A 27804-nucleotide genomic window follows, 5' to 3' on the forward strand; every position below is an offset into this window, starting at 1 on the left:
ATTGACAGGAGCAGCACCGAGCCAGCAAAAAAAAACAAAACAAAAAAAAAAAACTAAATGCCTAGCTGTAGTTTTGTTTGGTGGAGCTGACACACCTGCAAAAGAGTAACCTGAGTGTATGTTCATGTGTGTACCTGCCCAGCCTGTCCTAACTATGATTCATGAGTCAGAGATGCTGAATGTCAGAGCTTTCCAGGCGGACTGTGGATAGTTTTACTTCACTGTCACTCACTAACTTAAGGACTATCAATTGCAGCTTCTTGGATTAAATGTGCTTTGTCCTCACAAAGACACATTTGTGGGGACACAAAGATCAACAATTCAGTAATTATGCAGTCTAAAGACGTTCACTTAACCTTAATTATAGGCTCACAGAAGAACATAAGATTATATCACACCAGACTGACATGTAAATAGATTTTATTGCATGTAATTTTACTCAGTGTCCCTATCAAGTAAATGGCCACTGTGACTGAGATATAATGCACAATTGTCAGTACTGATGCATCAATGTGTAAGCAGCATTTCAAAGTTGTTACTACAATTTAGTAGTTTAGTCCAATTGTTCCCAACCAAGGGTGACACATTAATGTGGGATGTTGAGAGGACGATTTATAGGTTAGGAAAAAGGACACAAATTCACAAATCTGTGAATTATTGGATCATTTTACATCTTGGCCTTATATTTTTGCTGCACGGTCACAATCCACAAAGGTTAGGAAGCCCTGCTTTAATCTCTAATGATGCATTGTATTTTATAATCTTATGACACGTTTCTGCAACGTTAAATCCTAATCTTTGATGTAGTTTTTAACGATAGATAGATTAAATCAAAACATATATACCCAAATGACCTGGAGTTAACATGGGAGTTTTGGGCCCCATGAATATGTACCTCTGACATGTAGTACAGTGTGAGTATAAAGCAGCATACAAAAAAAAAAACAAGTCAAGTATAATAATTCGTTGAACATTACACTTTTGATACCTTTCTCTCAGCATTGTCTGATTTACATTCAGCAACAGAAACGTAAACAGCCTTGTTGCAAGTGACACTGGTGCGCGTCCACACGGTGCGATGTGTGTGAGTAGGCGGGGAGGGACAGAGGGAGGGAGCTGCTGCTGCTGCCGCCGCCGCTGGAGCTGCTGCTCGGCGAGAGAAAGAACGACCGACGCAGCGGAGCACACGGCAGGCTGCTAGCTGAGAGGGCAGCATGGCGGGGCTACAGGACTTCCAACAAGGCAGCCACTGTCACAGGAAAACGTGGATCAATATACTACTAGGAATACTGCAATTACTTTTACCCTGCGTCCAGCACGGAGGGGCCCAGCTGCAAGGTTTGTGCTCACCTTTATTTTCCACTTCGGGGGTGTAACGTTAAAACGACCGTTGCAAAAAAAAAAAAAAAAAAATGTACGTTAAGTTAGCTAGGCTGACTTGACAGCAAACGTTAGGGTGGAAAATAGGTGACGAGCTGAATTGTCCAAACAGCATATAAACTCAATATAGGCGATTTGTTTTCTGAATACATTTATACGAGGTGACTTGGTCATATTTTTATTTTTACCAACTTGGAAGAGGGTTGTAGCTATTTTTTGTCAGCCTGCTAGTTCATGCTAGCTGCCAGTTCTCTCTGCTGTTTCTGAACGAAACTAACTTGTCCAGGCAGGGAAGTAAATTCACGTATTATTGGGATTCAAAATGGGTATTTAACTGTTTCTTTTGCCACTGTAGTCAAGCTGCTCAATGCAATAAGCGAACCCCACAGTCGTGTGTACACTGCAGTGGCAGCAGGGGTATGTTTTCCAAGTTCGTTAGCCAGCGAGCTAACCTTCCTGCTAGTCAAGCAGCTAGCAAACAGCCTTTGTCAGTCTGCCGAGGCGAAGTCATTTCCTCACTTGTCTGTGATTATCATGCACTCCGTTTCAGTTTATTCGTTTGTAATAACCAGTAATAATAAAGGGGATTTGACCGTTTGCATCTTAATTCTTTCGACTGCTTAAATTTTCTGCATTTCCAGTTGTCTTTCTTATACATGTTCCTGAATTTCTAAGTCAACTCCTCATTGCTAATTTAATTTCTTGCTCCCACAAAGCTCTGAGTCAGATGTCCACCAGCGTGGTCGAGGTCTGGCAGCCAGAGGATGCAGACCCATTAGTCCCGCTTCAGGTAATCGTAATTTCTTTTTGGGCTGTGTTTGTATGGAGGAGGAATTGAGAGAATCTATATGCAAAACACAGATCAACATCTTTCAAATGCAGCCAGATGCATGAACACGTGTGTGGTTAGTGCATCCCCTTTGTGTTTGGCTCCACTTTGCAGCTAGCTGAGTCGTGCATATTCAATCCTTTATGTAAGGAAATATCAGTATTTATCCACGATTTTGTGATCATACATTTGTACAAATGTTGCAGTTATCGAGCCAGAAACAACATTTCAAGACACGTCTCTGACATGAGACCGGAGCGGGAGGCCACCTGCCATGTGACTCCTCCTTATTTTCTTTTGTACATAGTGTCCATTGTGGAGTTCAGTCACCAGTACACACTGAGAGCATGTCAGGAACGAGGCAGTCTGAAGAATAGTTTGCACTGCTTTTCTGCGTGCTTCTTTGCAATTTTTTTTTTTGTGCATATTTTGCTGTTTGTTGTGCATTCTTTTCACATTTTTTCATATCCCAAACATTTTCAAGTAGGTGGGTTTGATGATTATGTAGTCATGAGGCAAGACCAGCACAAATGGCTGAGGTGTGTTTACTGATAACCCGTCATGAGGTCACCAGCTGACTGTCATGTTACCTGAGGGGGGTGTGGCCTTCTCTGTAGGACTTTGTAAACAGATAGCATAGACAATTGGGTTGCCTTGAAAATGAGTCAAAATGTTAATGCCCAAAAGTAGTTTTTGTACATTAAGTAAAGTTTCTATTTGTTTTTCAAGGCAGAATGGTAGACTTTTATTAAATTTGAAAAATACAGTGAGTACATAAAAGCAGGTTTGCCTGGGGGCACTTTAGATGTGTTTTTTCCACTCATTCCTACCTTGCAGACCAATTGGCAGATGGCAGAATTGTTGACATTGTTAGGTGTCATGTTTAGATAGGCAGCAGTGAATGGAGTGACTGTCTCGGTTACATAGGCTATGTGAAACAGAGCATGACATGGATGTCTTTCTTCTATACTCCAGTCCTGCTGGCGGTCAGCTGGTTAAGTAGTGTATGTTGCTGCAATCTCATTGAAGTGGTGATGTAAGAGGTATACTGTCATGTGACGTGACACATAGTTAGAATCAGATCAGACATCAAACTTGGCCTGCAGCCATAACAGAGCAGATATTTTCTGCATAACTAGAGCTTATAATTGTTGCCATCTTTTTCTCCTACCTCTTCTGATTTTGTAGATTACACTGCAGACTACACAAGTTTAAATAAATAACTTCCTGTCTCCCTGTAATTATTACATTAACTCAGTTTCCATCTCTTTTATTTACTTAGTTCCTGTGTTTTGAATGAAGACCTAAAAAATGTAATCTCTGTATACCTCTTAAAATCCCGGCATCTAGAATCCAATTACTTTAAAAATGCTGCTGTTCTGCTTTTGAATATTCCACCTGCTTTAATGACTCACCTGCAGCAGTTGCATGTGTTCTGTCATTGTTGTGCTTAATCAGCTTTTCTTTTGTTCACTTAAGTCATTAACATGCCAAGCTTCAAAGGTGCTGGGGGCATTGTAGGATATAATGCCCAATAAAGCAAAGATACATCAGTTAGAACTTTTCAAGCTGCAATTTGTAACTTTTGCCATGTTAGACAAGAGATGTGTAGGTATGAATAGAGTTCATATATCTAATTTTGTATTCCAAAATTTAAAACATGATATTAAAGTAGAGTTGCTTTTTTGCTAATTCTGTGAACTAAATGCTTTGTAAACCAAGGTACCTCATCACATCAATGCAAAAGTCCTGTTAATGCAATACCTGCCATAAAGCAGCCCTACTCTTTGATTTGCAGCATGGCATACATTGGCTTAATATACTATGCTACCAGAGACATTAAAGGGGTGGCTATCTCAGTAGAAACAATGTGGCTCATGTTTTTTATTATCTCACAAACAGAGCATGTTGCTGTAGTAAAGATGCCATTTGCCTGAACACATCATGAGCCATGGTAGGTTGCTCAGGCAACCAATATATTTCTTTGTGTCTGTCATTGGTGTTGTTCTGTGGAGTGATTATGACGCCGCAATGTAGCTGTAAGACTGGTCCAATAGACACTGTTTGGTCTGTGTTTGAAGAGAGTGGAGCTTATGTCTGTAGGTCATGCATGGTGCACATAACCTACTTCGCTGTAGTTAACAGTGTTGGCTGTTTGCACTGCTATGGTGTAATTCTCAGCTACTTAGCAAGCCTCATTCAGTGAAATTAAAATATACTTTCTGTGTGCATGCTTTTCATGCAGTACTGCAGGTGTGTGTATTTTGAAATGTTCTGCAGAACAGCCTAGAACTGAGCCTAATTTTGCACTTATGGCTCTGTCCCTCATGAAATTGCTGAAGTGTTTACACACCACTATTACTCAAATCAGGGTTTAAATCACGCCACGTCATTGCACCATTGTCAAGTCAGTTGTCAGTTCGCTATCAAGTGTAACTCTGGTCAAGTGTTCTCTCAAGAGACATGAAGTCAGTACATGCAGTATGTTGACATACACAATGTAATCTGGTTAGGCAATGGTTTGGATATGTGCACATGCTTCAGAGTAACTAGGTTTTTCCCAATATTCAGTCTGAGTCTGAGCCCATTTTCCCTTAAACTTGAATGGATGTTATTCTTCATGATAATTTTCATGATGCAGTTTTCTTGATGAAGAGCTTTGTACATTCAAATGTCTTAGATTTAGGTGTGTTGGAAAGTATCAGTTAAGTCTTGAAAAAAAGAATGTCACACACACTGCTCATGCTCATCAGAAGTATAAAATTTTTCTGATGAAGGTCCAGAGAGACTGAAACGTTTGGTTGGTTAATAAGAGCAAGAGCAGTGTTTGGGATATTCTTTTCTTTTCTTTTCTTTCCTTTTTTTTCCCCCATGTTGAATAATATAATTTTCCTCTACCACTAGCACAGCATTGAAATTAGGCTGATGGATATAAAGATATTTTTAACCACCATAAAATCCTTTGACATTTCAAGAAATGCAGATGCACAGTGAAACTGTACACACAGTGTACTAATATGCATCAAAATCATCATAGTAGCCAGAGCATACTGTAGTTTGGCATACCAGTACACTTCCACCTCACAGTCTCCTGATATGTCCAGGCTACAGTTTTGATTTAGAATAAATGGGTTGCAGTTAGCTATTTTACCATGTTAACTAAAGAGTCCTTTCTTTCATCTTAAGGTGGAGAAGGAGCGGAGAAAAGATGGTCTTCCACTAGAAGACAGGTAAGGTTTTTTATTCATCTTGTGTGGGAACAGCATCAAACTGAAACTCATTTGTGGTCTCTTGTACACATTCATATTTGTAATGTATTACACAGTCATGACAGTCATCAGCCCTGGATGAAACAGGTGTTTAAAAAAAAAAAAAGAAAAATTTAAACCATCTAACGTTGCTAGTTCAAACATTGGTCAGTGAAAGCCACACATACATTCAGCAATTTTAAAAGTGAATGAAGTTGATGAAAGGTTTCCACCTGTTCATGAGTGGCATTTGGGAGTAGGTGGAGAGTTTCCACCAAGCCACGTAATTACGAACAAACCCCAAACCAGCACACAGATTGCATCATACTAAAGTGTTTCTCTGGTGTAGACTAGAATTATACTGTAAGACACAGAATGAAGGCAGAGCTGTGGCATAGATTTGGCTTGTGAACAGCCCAATGGAAAAACAAGCTTACTGCTGCATGACCAAAGAATGATTGTGTGCTTCAGTACAGACAAGAAGTGCTGGGGAAACGGAGGTGCTCCAATGTAATGTGAATATCCAACAAACTGCAATTTACAGTACTGCTCCTTTGATTGGTTTATTTAATATGCAGAATTATACTGAAGATGTAAGGTGACATGTTTTTGTATTCACACAGACAAATGGTGTCTTGTGTTTTCAAAGCAACACGTCTGAAGATTTCTAAAAGGCCTTTTAAAAGTCTTTCCCTGTATGCAGGCTATGTTGTTTATGTTGGTGAGTGAGGGGGTGTGTGACGGAGAGAGTTTGGGGGCGTGTATTAGAGAGGCACAGAACCAAATTCCTGACTAATTTTAGAACTCCTTGAAAGAAAAGGGAGGGGTGGTCTCTCTTTCCCAGCTGTTTTTGTTCCTGTAGAAATTTATTCGGAAAATTGATGTTTGACTTGTCTCTGACTTGTCTCTGCAAGATGTGTGTAATGCTTTGCTGATGAGTTGTGCCAAAGTCATGCTATTACAATATATAACCCAATATGATAGTATCATGTACTTGTGACTATAGTATGAAATGAGCTTGATGTCTAAATAGGAAAGATGTGCTAATGCATTGAAAACTGGATTCCCTCCAACCATAAGTAAGAATTGCAGAAATCATCATAATATAGACTAAGTGGTTCAGTAACATATTAAAAGCACTGTTTGGTATCACAATACACTCATGTTCTGCAGTACAAGTATGTTAAAGACACACTCTACTAATTGTGAAGAGGACTACTGTAAAAAAAAAGTAGTTTAATTTCACCTGTGGCTCTGAAGGGAGATTTCTAATATCGATTAAAATAATCCTTATCTCAGCATTAGCTTGGAGACTACAATTTTATATCAGAAAGCCTGTATTACAAACTTGTGGCAGGGTGAGTCCAATGAAAAGAGGCTATCAAGTTGACTTATGGGAATTGTAGGCGCAATTTTTTTGGAGCTTAACCCATACTAGGGACTAAAACTCAGATATGTCAGCCTTTGATTGCTTCAATTTTTAACTTTTTTTTTTTTTTTTTGTCAAATCATGTCTCTTGTAAGTCTCCCAACTTTCTTCTAAAAGTGCAGTACCAAATCTCGTGAGTACTCCTTTAATGGGACAATCTTTCAGTTTCGATATGAAGTTCATCTGGTTTGCATGCAATCAACATTTTCTGAACTGTGCTGGAACATGGTTATTTTTATATCCAGGGAGGTGAGAGGCAAAAGAGGCTTTGTAGTGCTGGTTGACCTCAAGCCCTCCAGAGCTGTGGGCCGTGAGGCCTCTCGTGCCTGGGTTATCAGGCACTTGGCAGGCCTGCTGTCACTCTCTCCCAGCCTAAAGAGCAAAGCAGCCCTCAGAAGCAGAAGTTAATGATATCTATTTCTCAGTCCAGTCTTGTGTCAATATGTCTTGGCTCTTCTCTTTGTCTTTTTAACTCTTTTCACTTTAATCTCCTCAACAGTCTTTTCTTTTTTTACCCTTGCCCCTTCATTGCGTTGATTTAAATAGATCTTCCTGACACAAACCTATCTTTTGCCATTGTATTGTGTTAATAATTTGGCAAAAGTGTTACTGTGCTACGTGATTTTAATTTCACTGTTAGTCTCATTGTTTCCCTGCCTGGTGTTTGAACATCAGTTGACCTAAACTCTTCTCTGGTCCTAACCTTTCCCCCGGAGCATGGCTGAGGTCACTGCTAACACTGACTTTGAGTTAGATCCAGGGGATCAAATAGCGCCAAACATAACTTGTTATTTTTGTACTGTGGCAGTGGACAGAACCCTTGGACTACAGCTCACTGGTATGCTTGTTCAAAGAAAATACTCAGTTACTAATACATATAACAAGTTAAATGTCCTACCTCATCTTTAAAGTACAGGAACCTAACACTTCATGAGAACCAGACACCACTAACAGAATGTAGTTAGTTGCAGTGTTTTTCACTCAGCATTTTAACTTTTAATATTGAAACTAATCAGTTTTACATACACATTAAAGGTCCCATATTTTAAAACTTTTTATTGTTATATCTGTACAGTTTATTTATGTCTATTAAACACCTTTGCAATGGTGTTAAAAAAAAAATTGCTTTGATTTGATTTACTCCTGCTTTCCGAGGGCCTGTTTCTGTCCCAGACACACACTATCAGATTGTGCTGCTGGGTGGAAGTCGCCACCTACTATTCATCATTGGCTAAGAGCAGGTCAACTGTCAAAGCAGCCCAGAATCAGATTTGGTGGAAGGCTGCACACCCAGCTCTGTGCCAGTCAGCACACCTGTCTGCCCTAACAGCAGCCACCCCACCACTCCCTCACTCTTGCTTGCCTACTGACTCACTCCCCTAGTTTACTGTTGGCTGTTATTCTGCACGCTGCAGGTAAAGTACTAGTGGTACCTAGAACTGTCAAGTCCTTGCTCTTCAACACCACTGTTGAACCACTAACAAAACTTAGTGTCCTTAACTTAGCATTACCTACATACGTTTATTTACACTGTCTTACTTTCCCAAGGACAACTCAGCTGCTAACCACTGCTCAACAACTATTGGTTATCCAGTTTAGACGTGGAAACCAGATCAAATTCTTACTGGCTTGTAAAGCTGGGTGGTATTTTGTTGTGGGAGAGCTGGAGGAATGGCAGTAATAAACAACTTCATATTTTCAGAGGTTTTATTTTACAACTCATGAAGAACTTTGAAAAGCAATCACACATTGTAATTAGAGCAATCCTAAACATTGTCTTTTAGAGCTCTTCTATTCCATAATAGTTATCTGTTTTAATAAGACCAATGACTGTGTGATGGTGAAACTGCTGACCTTAGATTTCAAACAACAATGCTAGATCTATATCAACTGTTTGCCATCACACGACTCCTCTGCAGACGCAGACGACCCAATTTCCCCTCCATATTTGACCCCTCATGTACTCACCCACACACATGTTTTTCCGCTCTGACTAACACTGTTTGAAGTTATACTGTTTGACATGTTATGAATTAACAAACAATCTGAACCACAGAAAGTACGAAAGAGAGAAGCATTTGTTATATAATACAGAGGACAGTGGCCTTCTATTGCTGGCTTATTTCTGGTTCTTTGTGTTGTAGTATTGCATTTTGTTAACATAGGCTAAATCTATCTACAGAGGGGAGTCAGAAAGGAAATGCAAACCTGTTGTTCTTAAACAGGTGGTAAACCACGAGGCGTTATGACAGCTCAGTTGCTTAGAGCAGGTAAATGAATGGCTATGACTGGTTGAAAGGCAGAGACTTATTTTTGAGGATAATATGTTGCAATATCTGTCACATAAATCTAAAAAAATAATTTAACCCTTTAACACCAGATTGGATTAAAATTAAAATTAAGATTCTATGACAGCACCTTCTAATCTGCTTGGGTCTCACTCGATAGTAACCTGCAGTGAAACATCTTATTTGCATTATAAAATAAAAGGGACAATAGGGGTATTTTGTTTGCTGTTATTTGTCACAGCTACTTATGCTTGTGTTCATGTATTGGATCTCTACTTTGCATCTGGTTCACTCTGTGGCCTTTCTGTCAAGTAATAGTCACACCCCAACTCAACTACCTTTGCATTGACTATTATAAAGCTTTAGCTCATAATAGAATTATGGACTATAGTTTAAAGAGGCTATTATGTGAAGGAATGTTTATTACAGTAAAAACGATCGGCAAATGAGATTGGTGCCTTAACAGGAAAAGACTCACTCAACATTTCTTCACATTTGCATTTATTGTATAAACACAGTGTGTACTGTTCCATGCCTGTTCATCATTGAAAGTCTTCATGGTATGACATGGCACTGCCTGTTCTTCTTGTAATGTTTTTTTGGGATATGAAGCTTAATTGGTTTAATCTTTTTAAATATTTTTCACTTAAGTATTTCAGCAGGGAAAACGCTCATTTATAATCTTACAATCAATTATCATTTTTGTTAGAAAATATGCTTCAGTTCTTCTTTCCCTCTTAGAATGCGTAGTTAAAGCAGCTAACTAGGGTGTCCAGTCACTGTTTGACCTTTAGAGTCATGCAAATCCCACAACTCCAGTTATGTATAGTTGCTTAATGAGACATGTCTCAAAATTGGTAGAATATATCAGCAGTCATTTATCGTGACTGAACCTCAACTCACAAAATCAAAAATAATCAAATGTCCTTTTTATGCGAATAAATGTTAAATATAAAACTGCTTTGGAAGTTTTATATTTATTTGCACAGTAAGACAAATCTGTAGTCATGTATTTTCTTAAATGCACAGTTATAAAATTACTAGAGAGAATAAATGCATTTAATCATCATACAGAAGAAAAAAATCCTCACTGCAGTGGCTCACCTGGTAGAGCACATACCATAAAGGCTTAGTCCTAACCACAGTGGCCCGGGTTCGAGTCCGACCCATAACTCTTTGCTGCATGTCCCTCTCTCTCCCTGACTTTCCCTCTCCCTGACAAAAATCCAGATAGTTCTTTATAAATTCATCTTTAACAACAATTATCAAAATTACAAAAAAGAGCTTCTTTTAATGACAGACTTACAGACAGTAAACCAAATTAAAGTCTGAGTCAGATACAGTACTCTGCAAATGTTGAGGCACTAGAGTAAGGTGATGATGCTTTCAAAAATATTAAATAACATCAATAAACAAACAAAGTGAAGTAAACAGAACAAAACTAAATCAAATCAATATTTGCTGTGACCACCCTTTGTCTTTAAAACAGCACCAGTTCTCCTTAGTACACTAATGCACAGTTTTTCAAGGTATTTGGCAGGTAGATTGTTCCAAGTATCTTGAAGAACCTGCCACAGTTCCTCTGTGGATAAAGGCTGTCTCAGTGTCCTCTGTCTCCTCATGTAATCCCAGACCGACTCCATGATGTCGAGATCAGGGTTATGTGGGGCCCAAACCATCTGTTGTTCTTCTTGTCTCTGAAAACAGTTCTTCATGACACAAATGAATTTGGAACTGATCATATGCCTTCCTGATGACATTAGATGATAGATAAGAATCTAAACATGTATTGTGCCTAAAACTTTAGCACTTAATTAAGGTAGTTCTTATGTTAAAAAAAAGAGTGTCCTTAGGTTGAGTGTTGTATTTCTCATGAAATTCTTCAATTTTTATGTTCTCAAATGTTTTTGAGACCATGCAAGCTTGCAAGACTAAGCCAGCATATTGTGCATTTGCTGTCACCAATTTATGTTTTAGACCAACATAAATCAGGAAGTCTCACCATTACATACAAATTACAGTGGCATCCAACTCTGACCCGTCTCAAAATCAACATTGTGGCCGCTGCATCAACTGTTTGTCACTTCCTCTCCTGTTCCCATGACAGTCTTGCAGCCTGATAGTCATTTCTAGATAACAGACCCAAGAATACTACAAGTAGCTGTGGCAGATAGCCAACAGTGACTGGTATGAGGAACTGTTACTAATTAGAAAATTTACCTGGAGATCAATTCATGATATATTTTACCTGGCTGCAAGGTTCAGGAGAAGCTACTAGATAAGGAAACTTATAACCACCCTTTGTGTGTGCTGTTTTAACTAAATTTAGACTGCTCAGCCTGACTCTGTGTTTTAAGGAAGTGTAATTGAAAGAAGAGTAGTTACTGTATGAATTAAAAAGCTGTGGCGTTTCTACTGTGAGAGTATTCTCCTTTACTGCTGTTGTTCACTCAAACTTCCTTTTTATTTGTGCTGGTACAGATTCATGATGTGCAATGTGTTTCACTGTTGGTAGCTGCATTTTTGTGGTTTTGATCACGTTTTCTCCACTTTCTTGCACTGTAAATAGTGTATTTGTTACGAAGATAAATTGAATTTGATTAGGAAATACCATTCAAAACAAACAAAAAAAAATACTATGATGTTTGGGGGTGGGACCAATGATGTGTTCACCACCTTCCTTGTAGAATTTTGTGTTGTTCTTTGTATTCACTTATCTCACCACCTGTTCATTTGTAATGGGTATTGGGATCTTGTGATTATTATTATTATTATTATTATTATTATTATTATTATTATTTTGCTGTGAGCAGCAGGGTCTAAGGGTGGTGATGGTCTGTCTTTATAATGCATTTTCTCAAATGGCTTTAAAAACAATTATTTTTGACAAACCAGTCTTTTAGTAAATTCCAAAATGGCATTAAAATTGCCATTAGTATATTTTAAGCCTTAGGCCTCACACTGTTTAAGGCTGTGCTAGATTATAGCTGAAAGAATTGATCGGTTAGTCAATGGACAGAAAATTAATTGACTAATAATTATTTTGATAATTGTTAACTGTTTATTTGCTGCTTGTCTTTGTTATATGTGACAGTAAACTGAACATCTTTGGCAATGGCATGTCTTTCTCTAGGTTGTTGTAGCTGTTAGAGTACAAAAAGCTATTCAAAGAGATTGGCTCTTCAGGTGAAGAATAGAGATAAATAATACACAAGGCTTTTTATTCCAATGCAGCCCTCACTTCAGCACATCTGATGTGTGCTATGACCGTCAAATCACAAGTATCAGATAATACACTGTGCAGCCAGTGTGTTTTTGACTTGAGCCTCACTACTGAAATGACTAAAAGGTTTTTAAAAATTGTTGCGGCTTCTACTAAAGTTTTAACATGCCTCTAGATCTTGACTTTAGTTTTTAGGGACTTTGTCTGTATTCATTGTTTTTTCCTTAGCAATAAAAACCTTTTTTTGAAAACTTACAGAAAAATGATTTCTTTAAAGATGGCTGCATCTGTGACAATTAGGGTATTTTGCTCATCCATTTGAACACTTAAACCATGGACTGCGAACTTACTTACTGCTGTTGGTCAACAGTTGTGTGAGTATTTTGTCAACAGGATTCAGTCTTGTTTTCACACACACACACACACACACACACACACACACACACACACACACACACACACACATATAGATGCACACACAACCATATATCAGCTGCTGTCTGTTTTTCAAGGCACCCGTTCCCAGAGCTCATTAGCGCAGGATGTTTCTCACACTGTCACCAATAAAAACACAGTGAGGCTCTAAAAGGAGCTGCTGTGATCTCATACAATTCACGTTTTCACATGATCACATTTTTGTTAGTTATCTTTATGTAGTTTATGCTATTACATGTCATGAGTTTCTAAGTTGCATTTCATACTTCCCATTTTAATCCTTACAGACTGATTACTGCTTTTTGACAAAATATTTTTTGATTTTGCCGAACTGCTTTCTATGCTGTTACATTCATACAGATTTTGTGGAAAATCTTTGACTTATGAACCCAGCATCAAAAGATAAAGTAACCATGGTTTATAATTATTTAAAGTTGCACCTTTGAATACATGAAAAATTATGACAGAAATTTTTACAATCTTTCTAGAGAGAGCTGAGGGTGTCAAAATGTTTTGGGGTCTGCTTCAAAGTAAACTTCACCTTACACAGGCTCTGAACCCTTCATGAGGATCTTTGATCAAAGCCTTATTTTAACTTTGTTTGATTGGAAACCGTTTTTGTAGTGAGGATATTTTTTTAGTTATGCCAAGTTTTAAGAAATTTGTCTGATTTTAGATTTAATGCATAGACATTGGAAGAAAAAATGTTCGAGGTTTAGACCTCTCTGCAATACAGACTTTTGGTTTAGCTGTTAACGGTCCTGAATGATTGTTTAGGAGTTGTGCAATTTCTTCCAAAACACCCCAATTATTCTGAGCACTGTGTGATATTGTTATATTATGAAGTTTTTGTGATGTTTTGTTCAATATAAGTCAGTGTGTCTTGTCTTATTGCAACTTTCAGTGGGGTGTTTGATTATTTTTATATGCAATTGGTTAATTTAAATTATGATTCTTCAACTCTTTACTCTCCTCATTTCTTTGTGTGATAACTCACTAATTCCTTTGCTGGTCCTGGCCCCTTTGTTAGGCACGGAAGTAGATGGTTTGTGAAGCAGCCTGAGGTTGTAATAGCTTTAACTGTTAATTTATCCCCGTGAACTGTCACATGCTCTGTTGGAAAGGGTACACAGTGTTCTCATCCTAAGTTTGTGGTAAACTTTGCAAACATAGATGTTTTTTAAATCATGTTGTACATCTTCAGTAAAAGGGATTAAATGTAAGTATTGTCCTTTGGCCTAATATTTTTTCTATAATTTGATTTTCCTCTCTCCACCAGCTCCTCTTCATATACACGGGAGAATGGGAGGCCCTTGCATTTTCAGCCTCCAGCAATGGAGTTTGGGACTCAGTAAGTACTACTCTCACTTCTTAGTTTTAATATGACGTGTCTGAACAAGCATCAATGTTGTTCATTATGCACCTAAAATGATGAAACCCTTTTGTACACATCCAGTACCATGACACAAGGACAAAATGTACTTCATTTCGCCATCTCTCAGGTTTGAGTGATGTTGAAAACTCCACTTACTTAATTCAGCTGGAGGTAAAGACATTGGTGTCATACCAGGTGACCTCTCACTGTAATGGATGCTACAGAAAGGGAAGAGAAAGGGAAGATTTCATAAAGCAGGCGGCCCTTCAGCATGACAAAACACACAGGATATCCAAGTATGGCAGTAAGCTCTCTTTCCCAGAGACCAGGCACATACTGGAGATGGTTGACCCCAGTCAAAACAGTTGAGGGCATTACTGTTTGCCTCCATACTCCCAAAACAGTCTGAATGTCAGATGCTGTGGTTGGACAGCAGTCCCCACTGCCCCTGTTAAAAACAAACAGGCACAAGCAACATCTATTTTGTCATTTTTTATATCATACGTTTGGAATGCAGAAAGCAGTCAAAAATCCAAACAGTATTATGTGAACATTTGAACACACAAATATGATTGTTTCAATGGTTTTTATGGCTTTTTTGTATATTTGTGCAGACTGTGTCATGATTATACTGTTGAGTTCCACCAGTAGTATTAATTAATAAGTATACCTGAAGATGAGACTAAAACCTATTGGTGTGAAAACTAAAATATGTACAATGATACAGCTAATTTATCTTACCAACCAGGATCTGCAGAGTTTAGGTTGATAGCTACAAAGAAATAGAGGAAACTATATATTTAGACCACTCTACCTCCTGATTTAAATTCTGTTGAAAGTGCTGTTCAGTTGCTTAAAATGAAAGCAACGTCAAACTCTCACAGGCAAACAGGAAGTGAAAGATGCTTTGGTTGAGGTCTGACAGAACTGCTCAAATGAAGATGTCAAGAATCTGGAAATACGTTGCAGACTTGAAACACTTACAGGGTAAAGTTATATGAAAGTTTTACTTTTTTTAGTGATTCTTTCTGAAATCAGAAATTTACAGAGAAATTAGATGCAATAAAGATGAGGACTTCTTATCCCACAAAAAAATTGAAAGAAGTGAAGTTAAATTGTAAAATATTCATTTATAATGCCCTGTATAACCGCTAGTTATATCAGCTTTTTTCTCAACCAAATTCCATCTGCTTCTTGGTGTTTAACTGTGTCCGGCTCTGTTTAAGCACAGCACACTGACTGTTGACATCGCCTTGCACATGTATAGCTTCTCCACATTGACCAGATGGAGAAGATTGTGTATACATAGTTTCTAATACCTGCAATATCTTAGTCATGGTCAGAACTACTGTTTGTCCAGTGACAGAGTAGCATCTTTATGTATAAAAGGTCTTCTCAGATAAAACAAAAATGTGAAGGAAAAAATACACTGGACCAACATGTCAAAAAGCTCTTACTGACCTTAAATATCTTTTTGAAAGTTTTCAGATCACATCCTACTGTATGTTAACAAAATATTTGCTTTAACAGCAGTCTAAGCACTGTAAATGTTAGAAAACCTTTCAGAAGAGTACGTACAAGTGCTTGGTCAACATTTGATTTCCAGCCTAGTTGTACACTAAAGTCGGAGATTGGAATAACCAGTTCTTCTAATAGTCCTTGTAGTTACATTTCAAGAATAGTTCCTGCTGCAGTACTGCCAACTTTATGTTGTGACAGCAGTGTCCATTAAGTGTTTATAGACTGCATCTATTTCTATGGTCAGTTTTCATGGTCAGTATTTTCCAGCTAAAGAAAATCTAGATATCCCCATAAAAATCTTGGTTATTTTCAAAATGGTATATGTGGTATAGCTTGTAGGTAAAGTACAGCAGTCGTTTCAATGATGAAACGGATGAAAACAACTCAGTCAGTGGTAACTTCATACTATTATGTAATGCAATACATCAACATGAAATATACCATCTAGTATAACATAAAGATGAACCAGCACCTCTCTCGCACAGACTTAACTAACACTGAACCATAAAAATTTCACAGTGGTTGTATGGGATTGCATTATATTGCATAGAGGTTCCTTATTGTTGCTACCCTAAACTATAATTACATTAGATCATGCACACACTTAACATTATGCAAGTCATAAGAATGCCCAGTCAGCTTGTAATGTAGCCCACATGAAAGTACTTCACACCCCACCGTAGTCAGTAATACGTGTTTAATACCACATGCTATGTTTAGGAATAATGGTACACATTCAAATGGCTTTGTTATTATACTTAATGTGTGTGAGAACACGTAGCTAGGAAGGTAATGTTATAAATATATATTTTTTCTTTTTGTTAAATTGGAAATACAATTAAATGATTAATTGAGTTGAATTGAGTTACGTGTGGAAAGGGCAGGTTGAGAGAAATTAAGTGGTAGCCATAGTTTATCTGTCATCAGGCAAAAAATGTTGCATGGCAACGTGTCACTTTAATAGGTTATAGCAGAAATGGCCAAACCCAGAGAGGTAATCTTTGAGCTCTCTGGGTTAGCAGGCCACAGCCTATTCATAGCCTTACTTATGTCCATATTTGTATATGTGGTTTTACTTCTGACACCAGGGCCTTTCTCAGATTAAAGATGAAAAGATCATACTTGTTACCCATCTGTTAACACACAGGTGAATGGTTTATTTTCCTCTTACAGCTTCCCTTTATTGACTGAATGCAAAACACTGGCTATTCAGTGATCTTATTTTCAAATTACAAGGGTAATCTTCCATTTGTAAACACAGACTCATGGTGGATTTTTAAGTTTCATCTAACCTTTATATAAAAGCTAATTAAAATATGTGAAACTGTTTCCCAGTTTTGCTCAACTAAATGTAACCTAAAAAAAATAAGCTGTTAGTTCTCATTAATTGCAGTGTTACACATGCCACTATATAAAATGAGAATGCAAAAAGCATTAGTATTCTTGTTGGTGTTGACATAACCTTAAACTTATGATCTCTGAGCATGGAGAAATGTTGCCTGCTTCATGTGACATCATGTAAAAGTAATATTTTTACCATAAATGTGCCTACAGAAGTTGACCACTAAGTTAACTACAAGAAATGGTGCATTTATAAAGTTAACATTAACCACCACAATCACTCCAGTTCTAATGGGTTAAATGGGCAGCAGAAGGATTTAGTAGAGGTAATTTAATAGAGGCTCCTTAGAGGACTCATGAATAAGCAAACTCATACTGTATATAATTGTGTGGTGAACACTTTAGTGCCCTTAAATTTTAATGTGTACCTTTTAGTTTCTCAGCTGGCCATGGTGCTTAGCGGAGAGCCAAGTCATTTACGATGCTGTTCTGTCTTTACAGACCGCTGGGGCTGCCAAGAGCTGAAACAATATATATACACAACCCCAGCCAGGAAGTTCCTGTGACACTGCTGTCAATGTTTACATCCAGCAGGCATTTTTACATACCTTCCTTTCACAGAAGAGTAAGTGTCCCAGTGTATACACCAGTAGATGCACAGCACGTTTTAAAAGTAATGATGTTTAGAATGAATTCTGAAATAGTTTTTGCATCTTGTTGTGATAACTTAATGTCTCACATTTCCTCTCTGTCCTAGGTGATCCCGCCCAGAGGGAAGGCATCTTTTAAACTAATTTTCCTCCCGTCTGAGGAGGGCAATGTAGAAAACACATTATTTATAAACACATCGGCCCATGGGCTGCTGTCATACCAGGTCAGTTCCATTAATGCACCTCCTGCTGAACAGTCTCAGACCATGTTCTGTTGGGATGATGGTGAAACCCCCATCGTAATGCATGTGGTTTTTATCTCCAAATAGTAGAGTGAAAGATTTTGATGTTTGTTGTTTGTGATATTATTACAGTATCATCATGCTCATATCAAACTTTGTTTTTCCTGAAATAATTATGATCCAAAATAGCAGGAAACTGGAATGCTGGTCAGACCTTTGCCAGGATCCATAATATTTGTTTTTACTTCATCCCACATGCACATGCTCATAAACAAAGGAAGTCAAAACCTCTATTGTTTATGCTGTTAGAAAGTTTATCATCCAAATCATGTTGGATCTCAAAAATGGCTTGTGTTGCATGATTAAAGTAAAAATGTTCACAAATAGGTCTCTGTTAAACTAGTAGACACTTTAACACTTGTAGTTGTTATTTCCAATGCATATCAATTGATTCAGCACTTCACTAATGCCTCAAGCTAAAAAAAAAAACACCCACACAAGCAGCAATTCTGTTCTTGCTGATTTAATTACTGCATTTTAAATGATTCTCTCCTTTACTTGACCTTAGTAGACCCATGTTTGTGCAGTGTGCTACCAGAGAATAAGAATATGGTCTGGAAATGTCCATTCACTTGGTTTAACCTGCTGTATCCTCTGGATGTATTTGCACTCCAGTCCCAGAGTCTGTCCTGTTGTTCCACCCTAACTGGTTTTGCTACAACCTTAGCCACTTTTAAGTTTATCTTACCTCCATTTAAGTAACTTGTCTATCCCATATTAAACATGAACTACAGCACATTGGATGTGTAGTTATTAATGGCAAACACGCCCAGACACACAGACACTTGGACTCTCTTGTACAACCTCCGATAGTGCCACTCCCTTTGCACAACTCTTTCATGTGTATTTTTCTCACTTTCAGCATTATCTGTCCATTTGTTTCCTTTTTTGGTCAAAATTCCTTTGGTGCAACATTACATGCCAACCTGACTTGTGTAGCGCTTCTTTTTATTTAAAACCACAGACAGTTACCAACCACATTACAAACTGCGCCAAATGTTCATTTCAGCCCCACTAAATGACACTGCTCTTCTGTTTCCTTGTTGACTGCCTGGGCTTAATATAATGCACACAATGTGGAGAATCCTTTTATAAATGTTAACTGTTCCTTTTTCAGGTGTTTGGTGTGGGAGTTAACCGGGGTTCATTAAAGTCTGTCCAAAGAAAGGATAGTCTGCTAATATTCCCTCACATCCAGAGCATTAAGCTGACCCAAACTCAGGTATGTGTTTAAATGTCTATGTGTTGGTTTGTGCATGTCATACAGATAAGTAAATAACTGCTCATCATTGGAAGCAGCTGATTTCCCCTTTCCTCATGCCAGCCTTGATAAACAGAGGGCTGCATCCATACACACAGGGGCTTTGTGATACACTGACAAACACTTGTTGTCATGAAATGACTGAATGTGTGTTCAAGTCAACATAAAAAAAACACACAGTATGTAAAATATGTAAATTTTTGCCTGTAGAGTATAACCATAAAAACTCAATTTAAAATGATATGAGCTTTATATAATCTTTCATTTGTACAAGCATTTCAGAACCACATAAAAAACACTGAAAACTAATTAAAAATGAGTGCATAGTTTTAGAAACAAGCAAAGGCAGTGAAAGTAAGTGACAAGTTATCTGAAAGGGATGCTGCCTCTACAACAGGAAGTGGTGTGGCGTTGCAAAATGTCAGCTTGGCCAAGTGCAGAGAGGCTGTAGCTCTCACAATCACTCAAAACCACTACTGCCTATGCTAAATTCAGCTTTTTTCCCCTCTCAGCGAGCTCCCCATGTTTTAACATATGGTTAAGAAAAACATACTCCATGCATACAGTATATTTATCATCCTCCTGAGGTTCAGCACCAAGTTGGTACACTTGCTCTTAAATTTATATTGTGACAATTTTTCTGTCTTCTTTGCTGCTTCATATAAAACATATTTAATTCTTAATAAACCTTTACCTGGGCAATATTTAAACCATGTTTAAAGACTGCAGGCATTTACAAGCACAAGGCCTGTAGTTATTCTTTGGTATGTGTTTATGGATCTGTGAGTGTAGACGGTCATTAATGATAATAATAATAGATTTCATTTATAGGTGCCTTTCAAGGCACTTATGGACACCTTACGACACACACTAACAGAAATCAAACATACAGTAGCAACAGACAACAATCCAGCAAGGCCTAAAATACAAAATAAGTTAGAATGAATAATAATGCATAAAATAAATATTATTGCATACAACACCAGCACTGGAGTCAAACAATAGGGATAGGGAAGTTTCATTATTGCCAATGATGCCTTGTAGCACACATAAGATACATTTTTATCCTTCTTCCTTCTTTAATGATTATATGTTTATTATTATATTACTTTTAATCCCTGATTGTGTTGCCTGTTGTGTTGTTTTTTCCTGCAGGAAGATACCTCCAACATCACTATACTGGGTCTGCTCCTGGAGTGCAGTTTACCGAAGAGTTTGTTCAACAATCTTCAGGTACTTGTTTTCCTTTAATCTGTTTCAGTAGCTGACATTGATAAAATTTGTCAAGTCCTTGAATTGATAATTAAAAATGCACATACTTGAATTTGCAGGCAGCAGCAGTGGTTTTTCAGTTGACATAGGGCACACTGAGGAATAAGGGCAGTTCACAACATACTTAATGATTCGTTATTACATTATTTTCAGTTTTATATATTTTGCAAAAATGGAGCTGAGTTTTTCTCATTGCTCTCATCATGCCCATGTCCTCTAAGCAGAAAGCCAGCTAGTCTAAAACTTCAACAGACAGCCGGGCTCGTCGTCTGAGCACCTTCTGTTTTCTCCAGAACCCCTGAGGAGGGTGAGATTTCCTGCCAGACTTTTAATTTCTTTCTCAGGAGACTCCATAATTGACACTGGGCTCCCAGTCCTAATGTGGCGCAATACTCATGATGCAAGAGATGGCTGCAGACAACCTAACTATATAGTCATAATTAAACAAACTGAAATCATCCATACAGTCTGTTGCATGAGTGTCCCAGCTGCAACCTTTGGCTTGTATCCAAGATCAACACCTGCTCTTCAGTTCTTTTTCAAGACCTCTCTAACAAAATTGTGAACTGGCCTTTGGTCACTGTCGATTGTGCTCACAGATTAAATGAGCCTCACAGGAAGTTAGCCTTGATTTCATGGGATTAGGTTTGCTATTGCCGGCCTTGAGCCTTGGTGGCACCAAGCCAAGGCGTCTGTCTACAGGTCATCAAGTGGTGATTCACCCACTGAGACAAGCCCTGGTTTGCAGTGAGATTTGCACTCTCCTGCTGCTGATCTGTCAGTTTCAAGAGGGTGTTAGTCACAGGGTGGGTGGAAGTAGTAGGTTACTGCCTGCTTGTTTCTGTCTGTTGATGACCAGTCACAATTGGTCAATGGCAAAGAAAATATCTGACATTTTTCCTTCACCATTGATTTTCTTTCCACTGTCCCCTCAACAACTTGATAATTTATAAAATTCCTGCATTCTTTCTCCCCTCTTAACATCTGGATTATCCTCGTTTGTTTATCTTTTGTCTGTTAATTTGACTAATTTTTCTCATTGTTCTACTGTCTCTTTTATTTCTTATCCAAATCTGTTTGGTGACTGGTATGCCTTTCCTGTCCCTTCCCAGGGGTCCTGCCTCCAGAGTGAGGAGCGCCTCAGTCTGCAGATTAATCTGTCGGCGCGTGGAGACCGGCCCACTGACCTGGACAAGCTCAAGCCTTACGTCATTGAGCACATTCTGGTGCTGCTGGTGGCCCCCACTGCTGGACAGGCTGCAGTAGGTAGGTGTCTGTGACCCCTCTGACCCACTGTCTAGAGGCAATTTCCCTACAGGAATGTGACGGTGTTCTGCACAGCATTACCAAAGGAAACCATACAGCCTGATTGTGACTGATTGTCATTCATAAATAACACTTGAGTATAGATAGAGCAACATCTAATCACACTAGCAAATTTCTGCTTTGTCAGCCTCCAGTCAAATGAACTCTTATGAAATGAATGAATGAATCTTATGAATCTTATGAAATCTTATCTGTCAGACTTTCTGTGGTGGACCATTATCAAAGCAAAAGTTCAAATGGTTAAAACAGTGTTTACATGTTGACATTAGATCTAAACCTAAAGAAGTTTCTGCTGTTCTTGTGGCTGCTTTTTCCTTTCTTTGGCTTGTGTTTACTTTGACTCATGGGAAAAAAGAGAGAAAATAAGGTTCATGATGGTGTGGCTGTTTTGAAAGAGCTGTCAGATGAGAGGCATGAGAGAAATATGAGAAGACATCAGTTCCACTTTCCTGGTCTCTCTTTATAAAATAGCACAGAGTCTGAAGATCAAACAACAAATGAAATCAACCACAACACAGTATTTTCCTCCACAACTGTTAGTATACAATTACTGTCAATAATTTTGTCATGAGCGCTCACAAAGGCTTTGTAGATGAACCACATAGCGAACCAAATTTGTGTTTCTAATTTTTACATACGGTATTTGGCTGTTACTGTCAGCAGCAGACACTGTGACTTGACAAACAGTCTTGTTATAACTTTAGGTCAAACTGGTTATGTGAACGGGGATGTCATTTTTCATTTCCTTTCTAAGGAAATCTGTGTCTGCTTGGCAAGCAGGTTTCAGCAGATTCTCATGACATAAAGAATGTAAGCAAGATCTTGCCATAGCAGAAGATGGATAAATAGATTTGCACATGAATCAGGTGCACATATAACTGTGTAAGCCTGTCAATAATTTAGTATTTTATATTGTATATTTGTGCACTGTTTTTATTTTTCTGTTTATTATTTCCTGTAGGGGAACCAAAGATACGAGTTTATATGTTAAATTCTGGAGGCAAGAAGCTCTATGTAAAGGTGAGTTTTTCTCTTTGCTTCATCATGACCTCTAGGTATCATTATTTAGGCTTTGACAAGATGTTTTGACATCCCCAGGAAATGCAGGTGCTATCAAAAGTGGAGGCCAGCCTGGAATTGAATCAGGTTCCTCTGAAACCAGAAACAAAAAACTTCACTGAAGTGGCTACCCTAGCCTGCCGAGGTGAATACTCCTTCCATTTCCAATCATTTCTTCTCAGTTCTTATAATTCCTTCAGATTGCAATGTCATTTGACCCAAATGTGTTGAAATGTTTGACTAATGAGTTTTGTATCTGTCAGGTTCATTGCCAGGCCATGGAGGAAAATGTGTAAGTCACATCAGTTTAAAAATTCTGGGAAACAGGACAAGCTACAGCTTCCCAGGACAACATATCACACACAGGTAATGTGGAGACCTTTTGCTTTGTCACACTTATGTTGTCCTAAGCTTTTTGTCCTTCTGATGGAAAACACTGCAGTTGTCACTAGTGACAAGCACCTGGGGGTGCATATATTTATTGCGTTTCTCTTCAGGATAAGTCAATGACAGAAATTAAACACTTAGGAAGTGAGCAGAGAATTGTGTAATTGTGTAATTGTAACTGAAAAAATTTTGTTTTTTTAATGTTATTTTGTTGGGGATTTATTCAGCCTGTTCCAGGTGAAACAAAGAGGTACAGACCAGGTGGATCTGTGGCTGACAAATCCTCTCCTCCTGCCCTTCACTGTGATGAATGCCAGCCTCTCACAGAAACTTCAGGGAGTAATGAAGGTAGGCACCACTGCATCATGTAATGATAGGAAAGAGATCTAATTGCATATTGATAAAATGATCTGCAAACCTGTTGATTTATGTCAAGTGGATTCTGATGTTGGCAAAGCACTCTACATTTCTCCCATTTATTATATGGGTGCTAAGTTAAGTACAGGGTTTGACACTAATGACTCTGCTGCCCCCTTTATGTCAGATGACGAACTTCAGCGGTCCACTGACAGTTCCCCAGGGCTGCTGGCGGATTCTGTCCCTACAGCTGCTCAGCAAGGCCCTGCCTGTCAATCAGCTGTCCACCCTGAGTCTTGATACCAGCCTGGGCTCAGCCCTGCACGTTCCCCTCTTCTTTCACTCTACTCCTTCCAAGGTAAAAGGGCGAGTCTTGTGGTTAGTTAGTACAATGTTGAATTTGGGATCAGATGTGGTATTTGATGATGTGTTCATTCTCACAGCACGGGGGAGTGGTCTTTGAGGCAGAACGAGAGTGTGAGCGACCTTGCCCACTCAGATTGTCTGAGACAGGTGAGACATGGCATGTCATAATCCCTAGTGTGAGAAAGAAAATCATTGTCAGATTGTAATTGTCAGATTTTTAAATTTTTTTTTAATTTATTCTTTTTTTCCCTCTTTCATATCAGGTCATTCAGAGTGGCAGCGTTCTCTCCTCCCAGACTTTTCCCCCTCGTCCTGGGCTGTAGACAGCAAACTGGCTGCTGAACTCTGCTCTCGATGGCAGAACCACAAAGACAAACTCCCTTGCAGGTCAGTCTTGGATGCAGCGCACTGATTTCCTTTTCATGCTATTGTGAGCCTTGTAGTTGGTCAATTCTCTGCATTAACGTCATTAATCATTTGAATCCTTTTGTCCTATTAGGTGGCCAAGACTCCCTGCAGAGTCGTCCACTCCTCTGGACTTTGGTGCTACACCCGTCAATGAGAGCAAGGTGGGCAACCCTTAAAATTGTGAATGATGGTTTGATTGAAACGATTTTTGAAGATAGACTTTACCTGTGGCATTTGTCTAATAGAAGAAGTGTTTTCATGTTTCAGGTGAAGACTTTCATGCTGAAGAATCCTTCCTCTTCGGTGGTTTCTGTAGAGATTCGAATCCTCTCCCTGTACCCTGCCCCTTTAGAGGCTCTGGACCTCCTAACCAAATGGTATGCAGAGTATAGTAAATGTTTTCTATCACAGAGAATGATTCAATTGAAATATATTTTCTGTTTCAGCTGTTTTGTGCCATGATGCTCCAACACATTACTTTAGTCAATTTCTTAAATTGTTTTCTTTGGCAGGTTTAATATCAGCCCCCTCTCTGTCAACATCAGCACCACAGAGTTTTCTCTGTTGGCTTCTGCGCCAAAGGTAAATCCTGAAAACACTCCCAGGAAATTGTAGTATAGTTTAATCTTTTAGTATTTACTCACAGCTTTTTGGCTGACAACATGCAATCCTTATCTAACTTTACTGATTCATCGAACACATGGGCAACACTGGCATCCTTGTTGTGCTTCAGTCTTGCCTATCTTCACTCCCCTGCTAATTTCCACCGTCCCTTCCCTGTGTGTGTGGTTGTGTGTATGTATGTGTGTTCAGGCAGGTGAGAATGTGGAAGACATAACACGAGAGGGAGTCCTGCGTCTGCTGCTGCAGCCCTGGGAGGCCAGAGAGGTCGCTGTGGTCTTCACTCCCTCTGAACACAAACCCACCACTACCATTCTTATTATTAGGTACTGATTCATACCAATGGGATGAGTATGTCCATACCTTTCCTAAGAGATATTTTACCTTTATGGTTAATTTTGTTGCTTGCCATTTGCCTGCTATCTGTTCTCCCATAAAAGTGCAGGAGAATGTCTCTTATAGGCCACTTCAAAAGGACACTTAATAAGATGGTTTTAAAAAAAAAAAACGTTATTCACAGTAAAAACATAAAATCTGATACTCTGACAAGTAAAAAAATAAAAAAAAAGGTAAAAATTAAACTGCTTTGATTGTAATGTTAATTCATTCATTTATTCTTTTTTAAGGTGTGAATCAGAGCCTTATTTTGTGTATGTTTTCAACTGTTTTTCAGGAACAACCTGACAGTGTTCGACATGGTGACGGTGCAGGGCCACGGGGCCAAAGAGCTGCTCAGAGTTGGAGGCAAACTGCCTGGCCTGGGAGCCTCCCTGCGCTTCAATGTTCCTCAGTCAACTCTAATGGAGTGTCGAGATGGTGAGATTGACATTTACATTTAACTTACATTAAATTACTGTTATGCAATATTGTCTTTAATTTTAGAGGTAAGCATTCACTTCACAAATGGCTAAACATTATTATATGTCACTTCTAGGTCTGCGCACCAACAAGCCACTTTTCGCCATTAGAAAAAGTTTCAAGGTGGAGAATGCAGGAGAGCTTCCTCTGACAGTCATGTCAATGAATATAAATGGATATAAGTGTCAGGGATTCGGCTTTGAGGTGCTGCAGTGTCGCTCCTTCAGCCTCGACCACAACACCTCCTCCGAGATCACCATTGCGTAAGTGGAATTTTTGCCTGCATTATTGTTGACATTTAATTTTTTAAAAAATCTGTTTTGCTTAGTATTTAAATTATGTTGACATGTAATATCTTTAGTAATGCTGCTAGACATTTAAAGGGGAACCACATTACCCCAATCTTTGCATCCCTTTAATGGCTACCTATTGCTTCAAGGACACAGTTCAAAATTCTATTAATCACATACAAGCTCTTAACTGGATCAGCTCAAAGCTAGATTGCTGACCTGCTGAGCTCATATGTTTTAGTATTTTGTGGCATCTAGTAGTGAGGTGCCAGATTGCCCCTGAGAATACCCCTCCCCTTTCCAAACTTTAAGGAGAACCTATAGTGGCCTACAGATAGCGGAATACCACAAAAAGCTCTCTCTGGAGTTAGTGTTTGGTTTGTCCATTCTGGGCTACTGTAGAAACATGGCAGTGCAACATGGCGAGGACCTGGTCCCTATGTAGATATGAAGGGCTCATTCTAAGCCCATGAAAACACAACAATTCATAGTTGGTGATTACACCCGAATGGAAATATAATTGTGATTTTTTTTTTTCCATTTCTGCCATATGAGACCCCCAAATTCCACACATTAATCCTTTAAGAAAAGTGTTAAAGTTTATTTATTATCATCCTCTCTCGCCTCTCCTTGTCCATCTCCTCAGGTTCACCCCAGACTTCACCTCATCCTGGGTAATTCGGGACCTCACTCTGGTGACATCTCGTGGCACCTCTTTTCCGTTCACTCTGAATGTGACACTGCCCCACCACATGTTGCCTCTCTGCGCTCAGGTGGTTCCTGGCCCAAGCTGGGAGGAAACCTTCTGGGTGATCACCCTCATCTTCACATGGTTAGTTCCTTCCAAGTCCGCCTGTGAATATTCTCATTTGTCCAGGTCATAGTATCTCAAAGGAGTTTTAAATCGAAAGCAACTGGACTTGGTTATTTGTCTAGGAAGACGTTTCACCTCTCATCCAAGAGGCTTCATCAGTTCTTTCTCGCACCTGACCAGTCCCAGCTTTGTTGCTTTTGATTTAAAACTCCTTTGAGATTCCTTCCAAGTCGTTATTTCTTTAAAGGATTTCCCCCACAAACATTAAATACATGACAGAATAAGATTCTGAAAATTTTGTTATATCCACGAGAACTTCTGAACAGCATTTAAAATCCACTCCCTCTACCTCATTGAGAAATTCAGAATCAATTAAAGTGTTAATGTGGAGAGACCATGGGCATATATCATGTTAAATGATAGTGTTGATATATGTTTTGAAGCTATCAGAGAGCAGATGCATGTCAAAAATGGGACAGATTAATAGAAAGAGGTCATTCTAATCCTGGTTAAGATAATCACACATTATTTTTCAAATCTGACAATATTTGTATTTCTGTTCTTTACAGCTTCTCACTGTTTGGTGTGTGTCTGATGGCCTTCCGTCAGGCTCATTATATCCTGAATGACTTTTCCGCACCCAGCATCAGAAGCAATCACAACTCTGTCCTTTCGCGGGAGAATGGCTCCGTCAACAATATCGCACCCAATGGAGTAAAGTATGTCCAGTTCTTTTCAGTTCTGTACATGTACAGTTTGCACAA

General features: G+C 38.7%; 1 protein-coding gene across 1 annotated transcript in view; it reads left to right on the forward strand.

Moving 5' to 3' along the window:
* Positions 1–1129: 1129 nt before the first annotated feature.
* The window catches only part of tmem131l (transmembrane 131 like), a 33213-nt gene continuing 6538 nt past the window's right edge, over positions 1130–27804 (forward strand). Inside the window, exons 1-24 of the mRNA XM_071505714.1 lie at positions 1130–1338; positions 2097–2170; positions 5396–5439; positions 14112–14183; positions 17571–17694; positions 17827–17943; positions 19139–19243; positions 20438–20515; positions 21667–21820; positions 22842–22900; positions 22979–23084; positions 23203–23305; positions 23554–23674; positions 23871–24041; positions 24127–24196; positions 24313–24436; positions 24549–24618; positions 24725–24834; positions 24970–25039; positions 25271–25404; positions 25752–25894; positions 26013–26199; positions 26873–27058; positions 27610–27759. Of these exons, the coding sequence (XP_071361815.1) occupies positions 1215–1338; positions 2097–2170; positions 5396–5439; positions 14112–14183; positions 17571–17694; positions 17827–17943; positions 19139–19243; positions 20438–20515; positions 21667–21820; positions 22842–22900; positions 22979–23084; positions 23203–23305; positions 23554–23674; positions 23871–24041; positions 24127–24196; positions 24313–24436; positions 24549–24618; positions 24725–24834; positions 24970–25039; positions 25271–25404; positions 25752–25894; positions 26013–26199; positions 26873–27058; positions 27610–27759 (2696 nt within the window). The 5' untranslated portion in view covers positions 1130–1214. The remainder of the gene's footprint in view (positions 1339–2096; positions 2171–5395; positions 5440–14111; positions 14184–17570; positions 17695–17826; positions 17944–19138; positions 19244–20437; positions 20516–21666; positions 21821–22841; positions 22901–22978; positions 23085–23202; positions 23306–23553; positions 23675–23870; positions 24042–24126; positions 24197–24312; positions 24437–24548; positions 24619–24724; positions 24835–24969; positions 25040–25270; positions 25405–25751; positions 25895–26012; positions 26200–26872; positions 27059–27609; positions 27760–27804) is intronic.

This window comes from Trachinotus anak, unplaced genomic scaffold (assembly GCF_046630095.1).
Source record: "Trachinotus anak isolate AG129_WGS33_773 ecotype Australia unplaced genomic scaffold, CSIRO_AGI_Tana_v1 ptg000019l, whole genome shotgun sequence".
NCBI classification, from domain to species: Eukaryota; Metazoa; Chordata; class Actinopteri; order Carangiformes; family Carangidae; genus Trachinotus; species Trachinotus anak.